At 48.1% G+C, this 21,628-nt stretch overlaps 1 protein-coding gene across 3 annotated transcripts in view; it reads left to right on the top strand.

The window, feature by feature from the left end:
- Window positions 1-21,628, top strand: part of ZCWPW1 (zinc finger CW-type and PWWP domain containing 1) — a 46,160-nt gene that overhangs the window by 16,271 nt on the left and 8,261 nt on the right. For 2 of the 3 annotated variants that reach the window (XM_081835707.1, XM_081835708.1), the window contains exons 4-11: window positions 2,279-2,357; window positions 2,939-2,996; window positions 6,079-6,227; window positions 7,011-7,157; window positions 13,643-13,759; window positions 14,487-14,607; window positions 19,656-19,731; window positions 19,939-20,043. In XM_081835707.1, coding sequence (XP_081691833.1) covers window positions 2,279-2,357; window positions 2,939-2,996; window positions 6,079-6,227; window positions 7,011-7,157; window positions 13,643-13,759; window positions 14,487-14,607; window positions 19,656-19,731; window positions 19,939-20,043 — 852 coding nt within the window. The remainder of the gene's footprint in view (window positions 1-2,278; window positions 2,358-2,938; window positions 2,997-6,078; window positions 6,228-7,010; window positions 7,158-13,642; window positions 13,760-14,486; window positions 14,608-19,655; window positions 19,732-19,938; window positions 20,044-21,628) is intronic. The other variant, XM_081835709.1, reaches the window with a different exon arrangement.

The following is a 21,628-nucleotide window of genomic DNA, read 5'->3' as shown; positions in this document are numbered from 1 at the left end:
AAGCGACACGCGCGTGCGCAGATGTGACGTCGCTAGTTACATTTACTTCTAGATGCGAACAGGGCTCCGGAACAGATCCCGTTCGTATCTAGAGGTACCACTGTAATAGTGTTTTTAGAGATCAGTGTAGATCCAGCCTTTCAAGCCCACAAGAAATTTATATTCCTCCCCTCTCTTTTTTTTTCAGTTGGGGAATAGCTTGCCAGAGGTTATGATTTTCTTTGGCAGTTATTAAACGTGGGCCTTGCTAACCTTATTTTTTAGGCAAATTTCTTCCGAAGTTCAATAGTGCCTCTTCAGCAGGCCTTAAGCTATACTCCCAAAAGGCAAGAGCACCACCCAGATGTGAATTAAAATGTGTGGAAATAACTTCAGGCAATGAGTGAGTGGTGCTGTGGGAAACAATTAGATAAATTCCTGCATTGCAGGGGGTTGGACTAGATGGCCCTTGGGATGCCTTCCAGCTCTGATATTCTATGATTCTATGAAAACTGTTCCTGCAGGAAACAAGCTAAACCTCTCTGAGGGAAGGTGCAAAATCTTGCACTGAAGGAATCTCATTATACAGGCCTCATTTTGCAGCTCTGTATTTCTGGGACAGAAGAGTGCTATGGTTATGACCATCAGGTGCTTGCTTACCATTCTTCCACCAGTAAATACTCAGATTAGTTAACAAACAAGGCCAAAACCCACCTATATAAATAATAGTAAAGGTAAAGGGACCCCTGACCATTAGGTCCAGTTGTGGCCGACTCTGGGGTTGCGGCACTCATCTCGCTTCACTGGCCGAGGCAGCCGGCGTCCAGCTTCCGGGTCATGTGGCCAGCAGGACTAAGCCGCTTCTGGCGAACCAGAGCAGCGCATGGAAACGCCGTTTACCTTCCCGCCGGAGCGGTACCTATTTATCTACTTGCACTTTGACTGCTGGGTTGGCAGGAGCAGGGACCAGGAAACGGGAGCTCACCCCGTCGTGGGGATTCGAACTGCCGACCTTCTGATCGGCAAGTCCTAGGCTCTGTGGTTTAACCCACAGCGCCACCCACGTCCCTGTATAAATAATACATAATATTAAATATTAAGACACATTAAAAACTATTTAAAATGTTCAACTAAAATAATTAAAAAACAGGGCTAAAGCTAGAGATTCAAAACTGGTTTGACTAAAAATGTTTCCCATTTCTGTCTGGAAGACAATGGAGGGAGAGCCGGGTGAATGACCACAGGGAAGTCATTCCAAAGCTCCAGCCAGGTCCCTCATCCTCATTTCCTGGGAAGCAGAGCCTGCAAGGCAGGTTTTAAAGTGGGGCAGCTTCAGTGGCGTAGCGTGGGGGGTGCAGGGGGGGTTAGGGTTAGGGGGCGCAAATCCATGGGTTAGGGGGCGCAAATTACTTGCCTTGCCTCGGGTGCTGACAACCCATGCTACGCCACTGGGCAGCTTGACCTGGGAGCAGGTGGTCCATGTGGTAACTGGGTCCAAGACCATTTAGGGTAGGGTTTCCCAACATGGAGCCATGGTGTCCTGAAACATTGTTTTTTTAAAAAAACAACAACATTTTTTTAACCACCATGGGCTGGGCTGGGCTGGAAAACAAAGAGCAGCCACATACTGTATAGACAACCTGCCCTTCCTCCAGAATGTTTCTGGGCTTCACATTTAAACATAGAAATGTTGTCCTGGAATGGACCTTCCGCAAGGGTCATCTAGTCCAACCAAAAATATTACATTTATTTATTCACAAAAGTTTTATTCTACTTGATTCTAAGCAGTTTGCAGTTGTGGGTATTTTGCCTGTAATTTTCTTTGTTTTTTGAGGGGGTTGCTTTGTTTATGTTTGTTGGGGGGGGGGGTTGCTTGTTTGGTTTTAGTGTTGCCTGCTTTTTTGCCTGCTTTTTATTTTTTTTATTTGGTGTCTGTATGTCAGTGTCCTGCCTCATGCTTTTTTCGGAGGGGGTTTCTGAGAACTGGCAGTTTTTCTTTTGTGGAGTGGGTATTTTATAGTGACTGCAGCTATGCATAAGATACATACGGTAAATGACCCTTGGTTTAAGGCTTTACACTAGCAAACGACCTTGAAAACAGAGCAGTAATAAAGAACTACGTAGAATGAATCTAGAGACAAATACATTCTGAATATTTGAGGACCAGATAAAAGCCATTTTGGACCAGCCGCTGTTTCAAAACTGTTTTAAAAGCAGCCTCTCTGCCAATGCTAGCCAGGGGCCTATGCTTACTATGCAGGGCGTGGTATTGTTGCTTCATTTGCTCATCTTTTGGCAGGAAGAAGGTGGCCTCACCGATGCACAGTTCGAGGAGATTGTCCAGAGTGCGCTTCAGAAGCCTTTGCAGGAGTGTATGGGTATGCTGGTTGGGGTAGGGGAGAGACACAAGGGCAGAAAGATGTTGCTGTAACATAAAATCTGAGGCACTTCACACACAGACACTTGGTCTTAATGTCAGTTGGTTTTATTGCATGGTTCCCTTGAGGGGCAAGGATGGAACGGACAAGAAGTGTTTAGTCCCCCAAAAGGCCCTCTGAATGACCCCTCCCCACAGCAGCAACATAATATTGTGTTAACAGAAAGCAGGAATGAAGGAGGCTAGAGACAGAGAGCTGAAACTGGCTCCCCCCCCCCCCCCGGTTACTGCAGCTAGATGCTGCTTAAACTCTTGGAGTACTTGCTTTGCCATCTGCCATGAGTTGTGCCACTACAGTTGCAATCATCTTCCTACTTACCTGGAAGTAACCCCCTTGAATTAAGTCATACTTACATCTGAGAAGCTCTGTTAATGGCTGAAACTTTGGAAGCCTGTCAACTTTTGAAGATAACGTTTGGGAGCTGGCAGTGATTATCGCTCAAGCCAACATCAAACTATTTTATGAACTCATAATCCTTCAGGGCTTAGCTATTTAAAGCTGTTTTGCTTTTTTATTTCCAGAAGACTCTGCGAAGGGAACCATTTCGGCAAAGCCTACTGAGAAACAAGATCTGGGAAGGTGAGTTGCACGGCTGCATATTCGGCCTCGCTGCTGAAGGCGGGGCGCTCTTCACGTTCCCAGAGGCATTCCCAAGCCGTTCCTCAAAAACAATTTCTGTAATTTGCACCTTGAACGTTGTGGGCTTGTTCTTCGCTACTGCAGGGAAGGAGCTGACCGGAACCCAAAGTGCTGCAAGCAAGGAGACCCTAAAGCAGGGCCCAGGGAACCTTTTTCAACCCGAGCGCCACATTGCCTCCTAGAGAACCTACTGTGGCATGTGTGTGTGTGTGTGTGTGTGTGTGTGTGTGTACCTGACAGTGGTGGACAGTGCCAGAGGCAAAAGCAGGCAGGGCAATGGATGCAGATTTTACCTTTGTACAGTTTCTACACATACTCTCACACCCTTCTCTATCCTCCATCCAGGCAAGCAAAGTGTTAAGTTGTGGGTGAACATATCAGACGACACAGCGATTCTCCAAACAGCTCTTGTTTATTCGCAGGTCAGAACTGAACTGAACTGAAGGGTTCAGCCAGCCTGCTTATATAGAGCTCCACTACAACGCAACTGTAACACTTTCTGTAACTATCCAATCACTGATTATCACTTTTGATCTCTTATTTGCATATGTGGACCTGAACTATCTACAGTTTCCCCAGGGCGAGAACTTCAGTACATAACACAAAGAGCATTATCAGTGGTCAGGAACAAATTCCAGCCAAGCACAAACACTCAAGGGGCCGCTGAAGGGTGTGTGGCCTGGGGAGAGTTCCAAGAGCCAGACAGAAAGCCCTGTAGTGCTGCCCTTGACTTCTAAACCTGACGTTCCCCATTCCTGGGTGGACAAATCAGGCCTGTATCCCTCCTATCTTTCACATGGCGCGGTAACAAAGGCTATCAGATTTATGTACCTGACATTGTAAAGCAGGTTTGTTGAGCCTTTCCCCACCTGTGTCTTTAGCAGATATGTGACAAGCAGGAATTCAGCAGGTGGAGCAGTTCACAACATGCAGCTCTGGCGATGGAGGAAAAGGGTTGCCTGCTTTGTTGTGCTACTGTGAAAGGCGTAGGGACCCTGCCGGAAAAAAAAGATAGCTGGGAACTTTAGTTAGTCAGTATGAATTAGATAAGAAATGTGTGGCGATTTTCCAGCTAAAAAGCAACATAGGAATGATAATGAGCATCTTGTAACATCACAGGTAAATCTGAGAGCTTGGATGGTATGGTTTTATTAAGAGGGCAAGGAAAATTATCTCTTGCCAGAGGGAAGAAATGTGAAGGAGGCAGTAAACAAGTCTTGGTGTTGTGTTCCCGTGAGGGCACACCAGCCCCAGCCAGTACAGCTATGTGGAGTTGTAGTCCAAACCATCTGGAGGGCACCAGGAAGGCTGACCTAAATTAATAAAAAAATAGATCTCTACCAGCAGTTTTATATTGCGAATTGCTAAACTTGCTCTGATACTCCCTGATACGGCCTATTTCAATTTATGGGAGTGTTCTGTGTAAGTTGTGTGTGAATGTTATTTATTGAAGGACATAATGTGAAAGAAATGACTGCTATCAGTGTGGGATTTTCATTCACGTTTGCAAACTAATGAAAGCAAAAGCTGATTTAAGCCTCAGTTGTGTAAAAAAAGCCCCGAGACTGCCTACCTGGGCAATCTTATTTAGAAAAGCAACGCAGGAATCTCCAGGCATGTGAAAATCACACTTTGGCCTCAAGGTGGTGCCCAAGTACAGGAAATGTCTATGTAGCAGAGTTTAGTTTTACTGTAGTTGGTGTTCCCAGGCGCCCTCCTTAGAATATTGTTAAAGAACACCTCCAATGGGAGGATGTTTAGTGGAGAAACAAACGGCAGCAACAACTTTGGTTTCTTACCTTCCCTTTACCATAAGATTCCAGGGCAACTTAAAATTCAGTTAAAAACAGTTTCAAACCAATTAAAGTCACAGGATTAGGGTAAGTCTAGAAAACGTATAACGTATTTCTCAAGTGTCACAGGGACCAAGGCAGGGGTGAAACTAGGCTTTCTTTCACCAGGGTCAAAGACACTGTTTGGCACACACACATACGCATTTGCATACACATGCATACAAGCTGGGAGCTGTCACCCCTCTGCAGGGGACACCAGGGCAAACCCTAGCCATGGCTCTGGCCTAGGTAAAGAGGTGTGCCTTCTGCAGAAGGGACGTGGCACTTAACCCTTTCTGCAATATCTTTTCTCTGCCCAAAGCAACTTCCTCTCTGTATCAGGGGGCTCTAAATGTAGCTAAATGCGCCATTTGGATACACAGGGTAGACAATTAGAACCGAGAAACAGTGGCAGGGGAAGAATTAAACTTATTCTCTTAAAAAGCAAACTTTGGGGCTGAAAGAAGGTCCTTTATGTTTCTTGGGAGTGATGTAAAGTTCAGGGAAACCTTCACACAGCATCACTTCCCCTTGGATGAGGAGAGTGCACTCATCTCCATGTTTATTTAGCTACAAATTTTGGGGAATGATCCAGGAGGCTGAAGCCTGTTATGACCTAAGCTACAGCCTTCCCAGGTTCAAGTAGTGGTGGTGAGCGACATTGTTCCTTCCTCTAGGAATGGGGGAGACATTCAAACTCAGTTCTCATTTAAAGGTGAACCTAATTTGCCCTTTCTGAAACACTACGAGAACAAAGCCCCAGCTACCCCTCGAAATTCACATTTCTCTGAATTTTGAAGTACGGTTCTTCAAGCCAAGTAATGCATTCAAAAATGTACATAGTAGGTTAAAGTATGCACAAACGTGTGCATATTAGTGTAAATAGCATACAAAGGTATTACAGTTAGGGAAAATTGGTCTGCAAAATTATTGGCCAAAATTTTATACAAGCATGGGTATATTTGGAAAAATTAGCACTAAAATGTCGATGACTTTTCATGAGAACTTAAAAATTTCACAAAAACATGGACAACTGATCTTCCCACTGGAGAAATGAGAAACTGAGATTTGCTCACCCCTGCTGGAAACATATCAGTGCAACTTGTATCAATGTCCCCAAGCAGACTAGTTTTCAATATTCCACCCCACTGAAGTGGGCCCCAACTGTGTGCTTGTGCTCTTTTCTTCAGGAAGGCTTTGGGGGTCTCTCCAGCTGCGGAGGACATGGTCTTTGGAAAGAAAAGTGAGGTGATTGTTTCAGAATTGGATCAGAAGCGGCATCTGCTAAAAAAAAAGAAACACGGAACACATTCTGTGAATAAGGACAGACAGGAGAAAAGTAAGCCTATGTACATATTACTATTTACTCTGGCTCTAGTACGCTCCCACTGCTAGTGTTTGAAACAATGTACACATGCCTTTGGCACAATTCATATCCTGTGGTTTCTTGATAAACCCTGTTGTTCAAACTATCTTCCATCCGATTTGAAAAGGAAAGCCACGTTCATTTTGCAGCTAAGCAGAAGTATGTATGCTTGAGTCAGCCACTGAGCATGCTCAGGTGACAGTTTTGTGAATAGGAGTTTTGTGGGGAGGGAATGCAGGCATGGAAAAACCAAACAGGTAATGTGCATCAGGTGAAGGCACCCTTGCCCTCTCTTTGGTGTACACAGCAATGTGCAAATGCGATTTGAACCACAGTGGCAGAAACTTACCCCTAATGTGTACATAGCCTAAGTCTCTTGCATGAACAAACACTGAGCAAAACACACCAGGGATAAACCTCAGTTGAAATGAATGGGGGCTGTGCAAGATGGGAGCAGCAGGTGCCATTGGCCATGGGCCAAACGTGTCCGGGTGGGTGGGAAGCCTGGCAAAGGGAAGTGACTCACTACCAGTGCAGCGCTAGGGAGAGGGGCCACAAGCCCTGTGTAGGGCAGAGATCCACATTCTTTCCAGTCTTTCAAAACAAGTTGCTGCTCTTGACTGCTAGGCAGCTCACAGTTTCCTCCCCGCACTCACCAGCTCCGCTGCCGCCACCCCACCACCGCTCTCCCGGTGTTTTTGCAAAGAGGCAAACACGGGCGCGCACAACAACTTGTTTCTCTTTGTCTCCTGGCAGATGAGAAATCAGGAGGAGACAATGGAGGGCGTAAGGAAAACCGGAAAGGTGCGCCCAAGAAGAAAGTTCAGGGCAACGCCCACGTCCGCGTTGACCAAGAGGAAATGCAGGAGAAGGAGGAGGCAGACCGAGGAGGAAGTGGCTGCAGTGAGCTGAACCCTTCCTGCTGCTCCAGAGGGTTTTTAGGGAGGATGGTGGACAAATGGGGATGGGGGATCGAAGGCAGATCGGCTAGGCTGGCTTCGGAGCTCTGGTGGGCTGCAGTGCTTCTCCTGTTTTTTGTGCACAGTCCACAGGGGAAAGCCCTGGACGTTTGGCGGGGATTGATGCAACCTTAAATACCGGTAACTTGCTGTAAGAACAAGAAAGTGAGCTGAGTGGCCCACTGCTTAAAAATAATAAAATGAAGTGTATTGAATCACAGAACACCCACAAAGGAGGCTGCAGAGCTGCCGTTGTTAGATATTCCATTAATTATGGGGAAACTGCCAAGGGTCTTGTGGCACCATAAAGACTATGATTGCAGTAGCTTTCTTTCTTGGCTAGACTTCACCTGCATGAAATTGGCAGACACATATAGTTGGGAGTATTGGAGGGTGGGGAGGGGGGTGTAGACAGTGGTCCAGAGGGCTGTGGAATATAAGGCTCTGTGACAATGCTTTTAATAATAATAATAATAATAATAATTTATTATTTATACCCCGCCCATCTGGCTGAGTTTCCCCAGCCACTCTGGGCGGCTCCCAATCAGTATTAAAAACAATACAGCATTACATATTAAAAACATCCCTGAACAGGGCTGCCTTAAGATGTCTTCTGAACGCCAGGTAATTCTTTATCTCTTTGACATCTGATGGGAGGGCGTTCCACAGGGCGGGCGCCACTACCGAGAAGGCCCTCTGTCTGGTTCCCTGTAGCCTCACTTCTCGCAATGAGGGAACCGCCAGAAGGCCCTCGGCGCTGGATCTCAGTGTCCGGGCTGAACGATGGGGGTGGAGACGCTCCTTCAGGTATACAGGACCGAGGCCGTTTAGGGCTTTAAAGGTCAGCACCAACACTTTGAATCGTGCTCGGAAACGTACTGGGAGCCAATGCAGATCTCTCAGAACCGGTGTTATGTGGTCCCGGCGGCCACTCCCAGTCACCAGTCTAGCTGCCGCATTCTGGATTAATTGCAGTTTCCGGGTCACCTTCAAAGGTAGCCCCACGTAGAGCGCATTGCAGTAGTCCAAGCGTGAGATAACTAGAGCATGCACCACTCTGGCGAGACAGTCCGCGGGGAGGTAGGGTCTTAGCCTGCGTACCAGGTGGAGCTGGTAGACAGCTGCCCTGGACACAGAGTTAATCTGCGCCTCCATGGACAGCTGTGAGTCCAAAATGACTCCCAGGCTGCGCACCTGGTCCTTCAGGGGCACCGTTACCCCATTCAGGACCAGGGAATCCTCCACACCTGCCCGCCTCCTGTCCCCCAAAAACAGTACTTCTGTCTTGTCAGGATTCAACCTCAATCTGTTAGCCGCCATCCAACCTCCAACCGCCTCCAGGCACTCACACAGGACCTTCACTGCCTTCACTGGTTCTGATTTAAAGGAGAGGTAGAGCTGGGTGTCATCTGCATACTGATGAACACCCAGTCCAAACCCCCTGATGATCTCTCCCAGCGGCTTCATATAGATATTAAAAAGCATGGGGGAGAGGACAGAACCCTGAGGCACCCCACAAGTGAGAGCCCAGGGGTCTGAACACTCACCCCCCACCACCACCCTCTGGACACGGCCCAGGAGGAAGGAGCGGAACCACTGTATAACAGTGCCCCCAGCTCCCAGCCCCTCTAGACGGTCCAGAAGGATGTTATGGTCGATGGTGTCAAAGGCCGCTGAGAGATCCAGCAGAACTAGGAAACAGCTCTCACCTTTGTCCCTAGCCCGCCGGAGATCATCAACCAGCGCGACCAAGGCAGTTTCAGTCCCATGGTGAGGCCTGAATCCCGATTGGAAGGGATCCAAATGGTCCGTTTCCTCCAGGCATGCTTGGAGTTGTTCAGCAACCACCCGCTCAATCACCTTGCCCAAGAATGGCAGATTTGAGACTGGGCGATAGTTGGCCAAATTGGCCGGGTCTAAAGATGTTTTTTTAAGAAGCGGTTTAATGACCGCCTCTTTCAGCGGGTCTGGGAAGGCTCCCTCACAGAGGGAAGCATTCACCACCCCGCAGATCCCATCGCCCAGCCCTTCCCGGCTCGCTTTTATCAGCCAGGATGGGCAAGGATCAAAGAGACAGGTGGTCGGTTTCACTCGTCCAAGCAGCCTGTCCACATCCTCGGAGGTAACAGATTGGAATTGATCCCATGTAACAGGACCAGACAGAACTCTAGCACTCTCCCGCCCTGGCCCTGCTCCCACGGTGGAGTCTACCTCCTTCTGAATCTGAGCGATTTTATCTGCAAAAAACTTTGCAAAAGCATTGCAGGAGATCTTGGGGTCCCTACCAGGCCCCGGTGGTACAGGTGGTTCTGATAGATTGCGAACCACCTGAAAAAGTCTCCTGCTGCTGTTTTCTGCAGATGCAATGGAGGCGGTGAAGAAGGCCCTCTTCGCCGTCGCCATTGCCACTTGGTAGGCTCGACGTTGAGCTCTAACCCGTGTCCGGTCTGATTCAGAATGAGTTTTCCGCCACCGGCGCTCTAGCCGTCTCAACGATTGTTTCATCACCCTCAGCTCCGGGGAAAACCACGGGGCTGTCCGGGCTCCATGCAATCGGAGAGGGCGCTTCGGAGCCAGACAGTCAATAGCCCTGGTTAACTCCGCATTCCAGCGGGCCACCAGGGAATCAGCTGAAAGGCCATCAACTTGGGATAAAGCATCCCCTACCACTCTCTGGAAGCCAATTGGATCCATTAAGTGGCGGGGGCGGACCATCCGAATCGGTCCCACCTCCCTGCGGAGGGGAAGGGTTGCGGAGAAGTCCAGTTGCACCAGGAAGTGATCTGACCATGGCACTTCTTTTGTTTCGCTTTTAGTTAATGTCAGATCACCAGCATCCGTAGAGGTAAACACCAAGTCTAAGGCATGTCCGTGGCTATGAGTTGGGCCAGACTTATTCAGGGACAGCCCCATGGAGGCCATGCTTTCCACGAAGTCCCGAGCGGCCCCTTGTAAGGTCGTGTCGGCATGGATGTTAAAATCCCCCAGGACAACCAGGCTAGGTGTCTCCAGGAGCATATCCGCCACGACCTGAAGCAGCTCGGGCAGGGAATCCTTGGTGCAGCGGGGAGGTCGGTACACCAATAGGAATCCTGTACTGCCCCTATTGCCCAACTTCCAGAACATGCACTCAGAAAACTGGGTCTTCCCAATAGGACGCCTGGTGCAGACTAATGACTTCCTAAAAATCACTGCAACCCCCCCTCCCCGCCCACATGACCTGGGTTGCTGTGCGTAAGAGAAACCTGGTGGGCAAGCAGCGGCAAGGACAGGCCCATCTGCTTCATCCAACCAAGTCTCTGTTACACATGCCAGATCAAATCCTCCATCCATGATCAAGTCATGGATGGCAGTGGTCTTATGAATCATTGACCTGGCATTGCACAGCAACACTTTCAGGTCATGTGGGTATCCCTTGCTGATTCTAGTATCCATCCGGTCAGGACCAGACCCGGAGGCAGGAATAGTCCTCAGACAACGACTAAACCTGCCTCCTCTGTAATGACATGGTCTGGTCTTAGCGTAACTCCTCCTCCTACCCGTGATCACTGAGATCGGTTGTCCCAGTGCATTCCCCCCTGTGGAACATGCCCCAGCCATTTTGTGGGCTGGGGCCCACTCCCCGGCAGCCCTGACCCCTCCCCCTAAGAACAAAATAACAACTTATACAAACAAACAAAACCAATAAAACAATACAAACAAAAAATGTAAAAATTACAAGAACATCAAAATAAAAAAATAATTCCCCAAACCCAACCAAACTTCCATCCCACCCCCACCCCCCACATACAAAAAATCCAAAAGAAATTTTTTTAAAAACATTTTAAAAACACTCTGTGCCCCTCCTGCAGTAACACTGTCCTAGTGAGGCCTGTCAGGCCCCGCCCTGGGCCAGATGGTAAGTGGCAGGAAGGAGCAGGGCCCTCAGGCACTCACTCAGGGGAGTCCTCCTGGGCAGCAGGCAGCAAGCACCAAGCAGTCCTAGTGAGGCCTGTCAGGCCCCGCCCCAGGCCAGATGGTAAGTGGCAAGAGCAGGGCCCTCAAGCACTCACTCAGGGGAGTCCTCCTGGGCAGCAGGCAGCAAGCAGCACGCAGTCCTAGTGAGGCCTGTCAGGCCCCGCCCCAGGCCAGATGGTAAGTGGCAGGAAGGAGCAGGGCCCTCAGGCACTCACTCAGGGGAGTCCTCCTGGGCAGCGGGCAGCAAGCAGCAAGCAGTCCTAGTGAGGCCTGTCAGGCCCCGCCCCAGGCCAGATGGTAAGTGGCAAGAGCAGGGCCCTCAAGCACTCACTCAGGGGAGTCCTCCTGGGCAGCAGGCAGCAAGCACCAAGCAGTCCTAGTGAGGCCTGTCAGGCCCCGCCCCAGGCCAGATGGTAAGTGGTAAGAGCAGGGCCCTCAAGCACTCACTCAGGGGAGTCCTCCTGGGCAGCAGGCAGCAAGCACCAAGCAGTCCTAGTGAGGCCTGTCAGGCCCCGCCCCAGGCCAGATGGTAAGTGGCAAGAGCAGGGCCCTCAAGCACTCACTCAGGGGAGTCCTCCTGGGCAGCAGGCAGCAAGCAGCAAGCAGTCCTAGTGAGGCCTGTCAGGCCCCGCCCCAGGCCAGATGGTAAGTGGCAAGAGCAGGGCCCTCAAGCACTCACTCAGGGGAGTCCTCCTGGGCAGCAGGCAGCAAGCAGCAAGCAGTCCTAGTGAGGCCTGTCAGGCCCCGCCCCAGGCCAGATGGTAAGTGGCAAGAGCAGGGCCCTCAAGCACTCACTCAGGGGAGTCCTCCTGGGCAGCAGGCAGCAAGCACCAAGCAGTCCTAGTGAGGCCTGTCAGGCCCCGCCCCAGGCCAGATGGTAAGTGGCAAGAGCAGGGCCCTCAAGCACTCACTCAGGGGAGTCCTCCTGGGCAGCAGGCAGCAAGCAGCAAGCAGTCCTAGTGAGGCCTGTCAGGCCCCGCCCCAGGCCAGATGGTAAGTGGCAGGAAGGAGCAGGGCCCTCAGGCACTCACTCAGGGGAGTCCTCCTGGGCAGCAGGCAGCAAGCAGCAAGCAGTCCTAGTGAGGCCTGTCAGGCCCCGCCCCAGGCCAGATGGTAAGTGGCAAGAGCAGGGCCCTCAAGCACTCACTCAGGGGAGTCCTCCTGGGCAGCAGGCAGCAAGCAGCAAGCAGTCCTAGTGAGGCCTGTCAGGCCCCGCCCCAGGCCAGATGGTAAGTGGCAAGAGCAGTAAATGAAGGTAAGATGAGCACAGCAACCGCCATTCACAGCAGCAGTACTAATAGGTGACATTAGCACAATGATCACTTTGTGAGGTTATTTTACCACCTATAGTGGGAAAGGAAGCCATTCTCCTGATTTCTAGTTCAGCAGTTTCATCCTGAAGTCTCCCTTTCAAGGTCCTTTGTTGAATAATGATATTTTGGACGGCCACAGAGTGCCTCGGGAGATTCAAGACCTCTCTCCCACTAGTTTCTGAGTTGTTGCTGTCTTAGATGTCAATTTATTATTTTACATGGAGGTTGCCTAATCTATGTATAGAGGGGGAAAACATAGATATTGGTCCACAGGAGAAACTAAATCCAAAGTAGGACAGCCAAAATGTCAGAAAATCATGAGCACTTTTAAGTTCTCCAGAACTTAAACATCCATCAGGCTGAATGTTGAGGAAAACAGCAGGGGCGGGGGGGGGGGGGTTGAGAGAGAATTTGGCATGGTGTTGTGCAGCCACAAAGTATGCAATTGGTCATTGTGGCTTCAACATCATACCAGCGCGCGCGCGCTCTCTCTCTCTCTCTCTCTCTCTCTCCAACCTCCTTCAGTTTTCTTTAATATCCAGCCCTTCTGGCTATTGGCATTTTTGTTGTTATTGTTCTGTGTACATTGGAAAAAGACATTGTTGGCAGGTGATGGCATCTATCACATTCAGCAATGAGCAGGTGAATGTTTTGACTGGTGTTCAGCAAGGACAGGCTTGCCACCCAAGGCACATGAGAAGGAAGTGTCATTGTCTAAACGGGCTGTAAAATCATTGCTGATACTTTGGAGTGGCTTTAACCAGGAGCTGTACATGACAGCAAGTGGACTTGTGTTGCTTACTCTTCTGTGGTTGTCTTGGGCCCAGCTGAAGCATCCTGCATTACAGAATCCCTGAGTACCCTGGCTTGTGGAAGCCCCAATGAACATCCATAGATGGACCCACATCTGAAGAGTTGAAAGCCCCAGTCTCTTCAGAAGATAGGAACAAGTATCTTCATATGGTAGCCCGTAACATAGCTACAATTCATATTAAGACAGATTGCTTTAATCCCCTCTAACAGAAGAATCCACACACTTAAGAGTTAGCCTGACTGATGCTCATCTACTCCATCTGCACCTCCACCTTGTGCAGCTCCAAGCATGTTCCATAAAGCTGAAGTCTGCTGTTTCCTGATTTCCCCCCTTTCATCACTCTAGGCTGGTGCATGGCATGGGTCCAGTGCTCTTATCCAACCTGTGAGAAGTGGAGGCGGCTTAGCAGTGACATAGACCCATCGGTTCTGTCTGAGGACTGGACATGTAGCCAGAACCCAGGTAAAACAGAAGGGAAAGGCAAGCCTTTTCCTGCAGGGGCTGACAGACATTTGGTGGCCTCTCCTTCCCTCAGTTAAATATGAAAAATTGTGACTGCTCAGTGTCCAGCAGAACCCCTGTCTGCCTGGGCAACCTGTGGCTCTCCAAGATGTTTTTAAGCTCCAGCTCCCATCAGTCCCAGCCAGCACGGTCAGTAGTCCGGAAAGTTGTAGTCCATAAATCAGGTGAAGGGAAATACTACTTGAGAAGCTAGAGGGCTGCTGCCTGTCAGAATAGACCAGACTTGGACTACAGCTCCCATCAGCACTGGGCTGATAAAGAGGACCAGCTCCAACATTTGGAAGGCACCAGGTTTGGGAAGACTGGAGTATCAGTCTGACCCAGGTGGCCCAGTGAACACGAGATTATAAGGCATCACCATCATCATATGCTCTTGTAAAATCTACCCTTTCAAAATGAAGGCGTCTTGTGGGAGTCTAGAACCTCTTCCAGTCACTGCAATGGGTTGCTTTTGGTGCCTTCTCTATGAGTTATTTTGTTTTGCTGCTGTCACTATGTATTGTACCTTATGCAGCAGTACAAAAGGAAGGGTCCCTGCCCCAAAGGGGCTTGTATTCAGTAAAGGGGAGGGAGAAGTGAAAAGGGGTCGGGGTAGAGAAAATGCATTTATTTCAATTACACAGACTTCCCAGATTCTTTTCAGCGGGGTGTTTATTTCCCGTTGCAGATCTCGAGCACAACAGCTGCAGCATTCCAGAGGAAACATGGTCAGGGTCTGAGAACGAGGTGGTCTATGCTGTTTATATTCCTGGGTCAATCGTGTGGGCCAAGCAATATGGATACCCATGGTAGGGAAGGAACACACAACTCTCGGGTGCTTCTAGACAGAGGTCTGATATCACAAATGAGCCATAGAGGCTGCGTACACACTGTAACTTTAAAGCACATTCAAAGCACATTATTTCCCTTAGAGAATTCTGGGCACTGTACTTTTCCCTTCACAGAGTTACAGTTCCTGAAAGCACCCTTTGACAAACTACAGTGCCCAGAATTCTTTGAGTGGGGGAAATGTGCTTCAAAAGTGCTTTAAAGGCATAGTGTGTACGCAGCCTGGGATACTGCAAACAGGCTGTTTTATAACACTTGATTTTCTGTGGATTAAGTGGGAAGAAATATGGGCTGGCATTTTGATGCTGATAAAGTTATGTAGATGCTGAGAGACACCTGCATAGATGAGCATCCATCCCACAACAAACAAGCATGCTTTTTACTATGTTTTTATCATTGGATGTTTTGTAAAGTGTTTCTAATGTTGTACACTGCCCTGAGATCTTTGGGTAAAGAATGGTACATAAATTGAAGTAAAAATAATGATAAGGTCCCCCTTTGCCCTTAACATAGGCAGAGATCCTCAACATGTGTTACAGGGATGCAAGTCCCATTGAAACAAATGAGAGTGCAAAATTAGAAAGAGCGAGCCATAAACACAGCAGGGTTTATTTTTTTTAAAAAAAACGGGCTTCAGGATATCGTGCAGTGCAATGCAAGAAAATATTGATTGTGTGGGCAGCACACTACACCGTGCTAAACAAACCAGTTTTCCATTGCCATCTTATCGGCAGGCTTGGAGCACAAAACAATAGTCCCAGCACTAGTTAACCAACACAACACACACAACACACAGAAACACACACCAAGGCAAAAATACACCTGCCCAGGTCTCTCAGAGTGAAAACCCCAGTTTTGCTCTGCTGTACTTAAATCTCAGCTCCTTAAAAACCTCAGTTCTATGTGTCTTGATCCCTGCAGTTTTTTCAGCTGCTGACCCTCCTTGAAAGGCTTAGCCAAAATAGCCAATCTTTCTTAGCACCCTTGCCAGTACAGCAGCTGCAGTCTTTTGACAGAAAAACTGGCCAAGAATGGGGCCTCTAAGCCGCAGAAAGGGGAGCTCCCCAGAAACATAGCTTTACTTACATGCCCAGTGCATCTCCGGGCTTTATAAAATCATAGAATCTTAGAATTGGAAGGGACCCCAAGGTTCATCTAGTTCAACCCCCTGCGATGCAGGAATCTCAGCTAAAGCGTCTGTGACTGATGGCCATCCAACCTCTGTTTAAAAACCTCCAAGGAAGGAGAGTCCACCACCTCTCATGGGAGTCTGTTCCACTGCTGAACAGTTCTTACTGTCAGAAAGTTTTTCCGAATGTTTAGTCAGAATCTCCTTTCTTGCAACTTGAAGCCATTGGTTCGAGTCCTACCCTCCAGAGCAGGAGAAAATAATAATAATAATAATAATTTATTATTTATACCCCGCCCATCTGGCTGGGCCTCCCCAGCCACTCTGGGTGGCTTACATAAAAACCAAAAATACAGTAAAATATCACACGTTAAAAACTTCCCTAAACAGGGCTGCCTTAAGATGTCTTCTGAATGTCAGGTAGTTGTTTATCACTTTGACATCTGCTGGAAGGGCGTTCCACAGGGCGGGCGCCACTACCGAGAAGGCCCTCTGCCTGGTTCCCTGTAGCTTTGCTTCTCGCAATGAGGGAACTGCCAGAAGGCCCTCGGCACTGGACCTCAGCGTCCGGGCAGAATGATGGGGGTGGAGACGCTCCTTCAGGTATACTGGACCGAGGCCGTTTAGGGCTTTAAAGGTCAGCAGCAACACTTTGAATTGTGCTTGGAAACATACTGGGAGCCAATGTAGGTCTTTCAAGACCGGTGTTATATGGTCTCGGCGGCCGCTCCCAGTCACCAGTCTAGCTGCCGCATTCTGGATTAACTGTAGTTTCCGAGTCACCTTCAAAGGTAGCCCCACGTAGAGCGCATTGCAGTAGTCCAAGCGGGAGATAACCAGAGCATGCACCACTCTGGCAAGACAGTCCACAGGTAGATAGGGTCTCAGCCTACGTACCAGATGGAGCTGGTAAACAGCTGCCCTGTGCCTCCATGGACAGCTGTGAGTCCAAAATGACTCCCAGGCTGCGCACCTGGTCCTTCAGGGGCACAGTTACCCCATTCAGGACCAGGGAATCCTCCACACCTTCCCGCCTCCTGTCCCCCAAAAACAGTACTTCTGTCTTGTCAGGATTCAACCTCAATCCGTTAGCCGCCATCCATCCTCCAACCGCCTCCAGACACTCACACAGGACCTTCACCACCTTCACTGGTTCTGATTTAAAAGAGAGGTAGAGCTGGGTATCATCCGCATACTGATGAACACCCAGCCCAAACCTCCTGATGATCTCTCCCAGCGGCTGCATGTAAATGTTGAAAAGCATGGGGGAGACGACAGAACCCTGAGGCATGCTCCCTCCTCCATGTGACAACCCTTAAGATATTTGAAAATGGCTTTCGTATCTCCTCAGTCTCCTCTTTTCCAGGCTAAACTTACTCAGCTCCTTCAAGCGCTCCTTATAAGGTTTAATTTCCATACCCTTGATCATCTTGGTTGCCCTCCTCTGCACACATTCTAGCTTGTCAACATCCTTCTTAAATTGTGGTGCCCAGAATTGGACACAGTATTCCATGTGTGGCATGACCAAGGCAGAATAGAGTGGTACTATTACTTCCCTTGATCTGGACACTGTACTTCTGTTGATGCAGCCTAGAATAGCATTGGCCTTTTTTGCTTCTGCATCACACTGTTGCCTCATGTTCAGCTTGTGGTCCACCAAGACCCCTAGATCCTTTTCACATATACTGCTAGTAAGCCAGGTGTCCCCAATCCTATATTTCTGCATCTGGTTCTTCCTGCCTAAGTGCAGAACCTTACATTTGTCCCTACTGAAATTCATTTTGTTAGCTAGCGCCCAGTTCTCCAATCCGTTAAGGTCATTTTGAATTCTGATTCTGTCTTCTGTGGCATTAGCTACCCCTCCCAGTTTGGTGTCATCTGCAAATTTGATGAGCATCCCCTCAATGCCTTCATCCAAGTCATTTATAAAGATGTTAAACAACAACAGGCCCAGGACAAGAACCCTGCGGCACTCCACTTGTCACTTTTTTCCAGAATGATGAGGAACCATTAATGAGTGCTATTTGTGCTATCTTCACAACAACCCTGTAAGATAGGTTAGATTGAGACATTGTGATTGGCCTAAGGCAGTGATGGCCAAACTTGGCCCTCCAGCTGTTTTGATCCCACTGGTCCTGTTAGCTAGGGATGATGGGAGCTGTAGTCCCAAAATAGCTGGAGGGCCAAGTTTGGCCATTACTGGCCTAAGGTCACCCAGTGACTAAGTGGCAATTTGAATCCAGGTCCTGCCACTTGTAGTCTTCCTCCATCCCATTCTGTTTTCCTCGTGTATCATGTCTTTTTAGGATTTACTGATGGTTTTTGCAAGCCACATCGGGAGCCTTTTTGCCTAGAAAGTGGATTTATAAATGCTTAAAATAAATAAAAAGCAGCCTGACAATCTAACCACTAATTGCTCCTGGAATTGCCTCTTTTTGTTTCCCTGAGTGTTGAATTTTAGCTGTCAAAAGAAAAACCAATGGAGCTGGGTAATCAAAGTCTCCCCACTCCCTATCAGAAACTCGCATTGGAGCAATTAAGAAAGGCTATTGAGAGGAGGCAATTAATAGGCTGTTCCTCACTAATCCCCTACTAATCAGGAAGCAATAAAACAGGCTGAACTTGCAAACAGGAAGCATTTAATTAAAGGCACAGAATCCCTGAAAAGCCTCAATAGCACTTGACCCACACAGGTCAGAGAGACACCACAATGATGTTTTATTGCAAAAACAATACGCAGCACCACAAACCATGTCTGAGAAAACAAGGGAGAGCAACACAGAAAAATCCTGGTATGCAACAACTGACTGCTCCATAAAAAGTATGTGAGCGAAGGATGACAGTTGTAGAGAGACAGACTACTGCAGAAGCAGCCACTGTATGAGGTCACTGTACACATCTCCTTTTGTTGACACTAGCCCTTTGCAGGTGTGATGAGAGAGAGGGCATGCACTTTCTAGTCTTGCCTCCTCCATGACAGCTGTGTGTCCAGATTCACCACTTTCCTTGCATTGAAGGTGCAAGAGATTTGGGAGGCCTCTGCATGCAGCTTAGAGCCCTGATCCCACACCTCCATGGGAGCCTCTATGAGAACAGCAAACTCCTGGTTCAGACCTTTGCTCTCAGTGCATGCAGAGTGTCAGGTCCAGACATAGGGATGGAATGGATGCTAAGGAAATGAAACTCTGCTCTTCCTCAGGCAAGTTCAGTGGAACCTCGGGTTAAGTACTTAATTCGTTCTGGAGGTCCGTTCTTAATCTGAAACTGTTCTTAACCTGAAGCACCATGGGGCCTTTAGCTAATGGGGCCTCCTGCTGCCGCCGCACCGCCGGAGCACAATTTCTGTTCTCATCCTGAAGCAAAGTTCTTAACCCGAGGTACTATTTCTGGGTTAGCGGAGTCTGTAACCTGAAGCGTCTGTAACCTGAGGTACCACTGTTCTGTGTGAAATCTGAATGGCTTCCCTACAGAAGCCATGCTGATTGCTCCTTAGCAAGGCTTGTTCTTCTATAATATACGACCTGTATGCTTAACATTTTAAGCCTTCAAAATAACTCTCCACCAACTTACTTCTGGACCGAAATTGGTATTGCATATATTGTCCTCCAGTCCTCCCAGAAGGGTAAAAAGTAAAAAAAAAAATGGTCTTCCCAAAGGAGGCTGATTTTAATAGTAACATTTGTTAGTTAAAAGATGAACAAATTGGCATTTGAGGTCTTCAGAAGCTCTTTTGGGGTCATATGGGCCATATGGAAGAAGTTGTTTGCTTTTTTTAATGGGGCTTCAAAACATTGCCCAGTCCTCTAGCAGAAGCTAAGGTTGGCCTGGCGGTGTCTTCACTACAGTGTCTTTCGCTCTTTTCCAACCATGTGTTTATAGGTGGCCTGGAATTATAGAGGCTGATCCAGACATTGGAGAGTACTTCCTGTTCTCTTCTCAGGCAGATTCACTTCCTGTTAAGTATTATGTATATTTATTTTATATTGTGTTTGCATGTCGGTGGGATAAATCTGACTTTATCCCTAAAGCAATTACTACTCAGCTCCAGCTGAAAGGTTCTTACCCACGTTAGTCCTTATCTGAGATGTGTTCACACGCTCTCTCTCACAGGCATGGCCACCCACCACAACTGACACGCTCTCGGTTTCCATTCCCATTTCAGTGCAAGTACCATGTGACCTTCTTGGGCAGCTCTGTGACCCGGGCTTGGATCTCTGCCTCCATGCTGAGGAACTTTGAGGAATCTTATGCGAAGGGAAATGGTGTGGTAAGTGGGGCTTTTTGCTAATGGCGGCTTGTTCACAAAATAAGGTGTCCCAGTCTCCATGAGGTTATGGGTTCTAAGAGGGTCCAATGAACAGGAGGTGCCTTTTGAAAGGGAGCAGGATCTAGAGGAAGTTCCAAACAATAGCTGAGAAAAGTGAATACTTCCCGATGCTTGCTCTTTTGCGGGTGGGATCCAGACCAGTCGCATTCGGGCATAAGAACCTAAGAAGAGCCTTCTGGATCAAGGCAATATGGCCCATCTAATCCAGGATGCTGTTCTCAGAGTTGTCAATCAGATGTACCAATGGGAAACCCACAAGCAGGATTCTAGCACAAGAGCCCTTTCCCCCTCCTGTGGTTTCCAGCAATCAGTATTCAGAAACATTGCTGCCTCCAACTGTGGGGGCAAAGTCCTCTGGCTTTTTTCTGGCCCACCTAGAACCAGTCTGGATAGTTGGCTTTGGTGAAGATTTGACGTTTTCATCCCCCAAAAGCTTTTGATTTGAGTTTCTACTGAAATGAGGCTGCATTTTAATGTTGCATTTTAATCTTGTTTTAAAGTTATATTTTAATCAATTGTTTTTATACCTGGTGTTGGCCGCCCTGAGCCCGGTCTTGGCTGGGAAGGGCGGGGTATAAATAAAATGTATTATTATTATTATTATTATTATTATTATTATTATTATTATTATTATTTAACCATCATGGTCAGTAACCATCAATATAGCCCTCTCCTTCAGGAACTTGTCTGATCCTCTTTTAAAGCCATCCAATTTGGTGGCCATCCCTGCCTCCTGTAGGAGCGAGTTCCATAGTTTAATTATGTGCTGTGTGAAGTACAGTTGTACCTCGGGTTAAGTACTTAATTCGTTCCGGAGGTCCGTTCTCAACCTGAAACTGTTCTTAACCGGAAGCACCACTTTAGCTAATGGGGCCTCCTGCTGCTGCCGCGCCGCTGGAGCACGAGTTCTGTTCTCTTAACCTAAAGCACTATTTCTGGGTTAGCGGAGTCTGTAACCTGAAGCGTATGTAACCCGAGGTACCACTGTACTTCTCTTCGCACGATTAAAGTGGAATGGGCACTTGTGCAACAAACCTGCTTCCCCCTCAAAAAAAGCAGATGCTATGCAGTAAGGAAAATGACAGGAAAATGCACTGGATATTATGGGGTAACAGTTGCTTGATACGACATTGTATATCCTCCCAGCAAACAAATCAAAATGAGTGCTCAATAAACAGGTTGTCTTGCAAGCTGCCAAAATCTGCTAGCAAAGCTGGTGTGTATGTGCGTGATTTCTGCAAGCTTCTTTATCTTAAGATCAGAGGAGAACTTTGTCCCCGTCCCCCATTCCCTCCATCTGCAATCCAGCCCTGCAATTTGGAAAGACAGTGGCCTGATTAGGCCCCAGCTGCACAATGAACTTGGATTAATTTCAGTTACAGATAGGTAGCCGTGTTGGTCTGCCATAGTCAAAACAAAACAAATTATATCTGAAGAAGTGTGCATGCACACGAAAGCTCATACCAAGAACTGACTTAGTTGGTCTTTAAGGTGCTACTGGAAGGAATTTGTTTTGTTTTGGATT

This window comes from Podarcis erhardii (assembly GCF_964252035.2).
Source record: "Podarcis erhardii genome assembly, chromosome: 13".
Taxonomy (NCBI): domain Eukaryota; kingdom Metazoa; phylum Chordata; class Lepidosauria; order Squamata; family Lacertidae; genus Podarcis; species Podarcis erhardii.
Note: the sequence above shows the minus strand (reverse complement) of the source record. Positions and strands in the feature narration are given on the sequence as shown.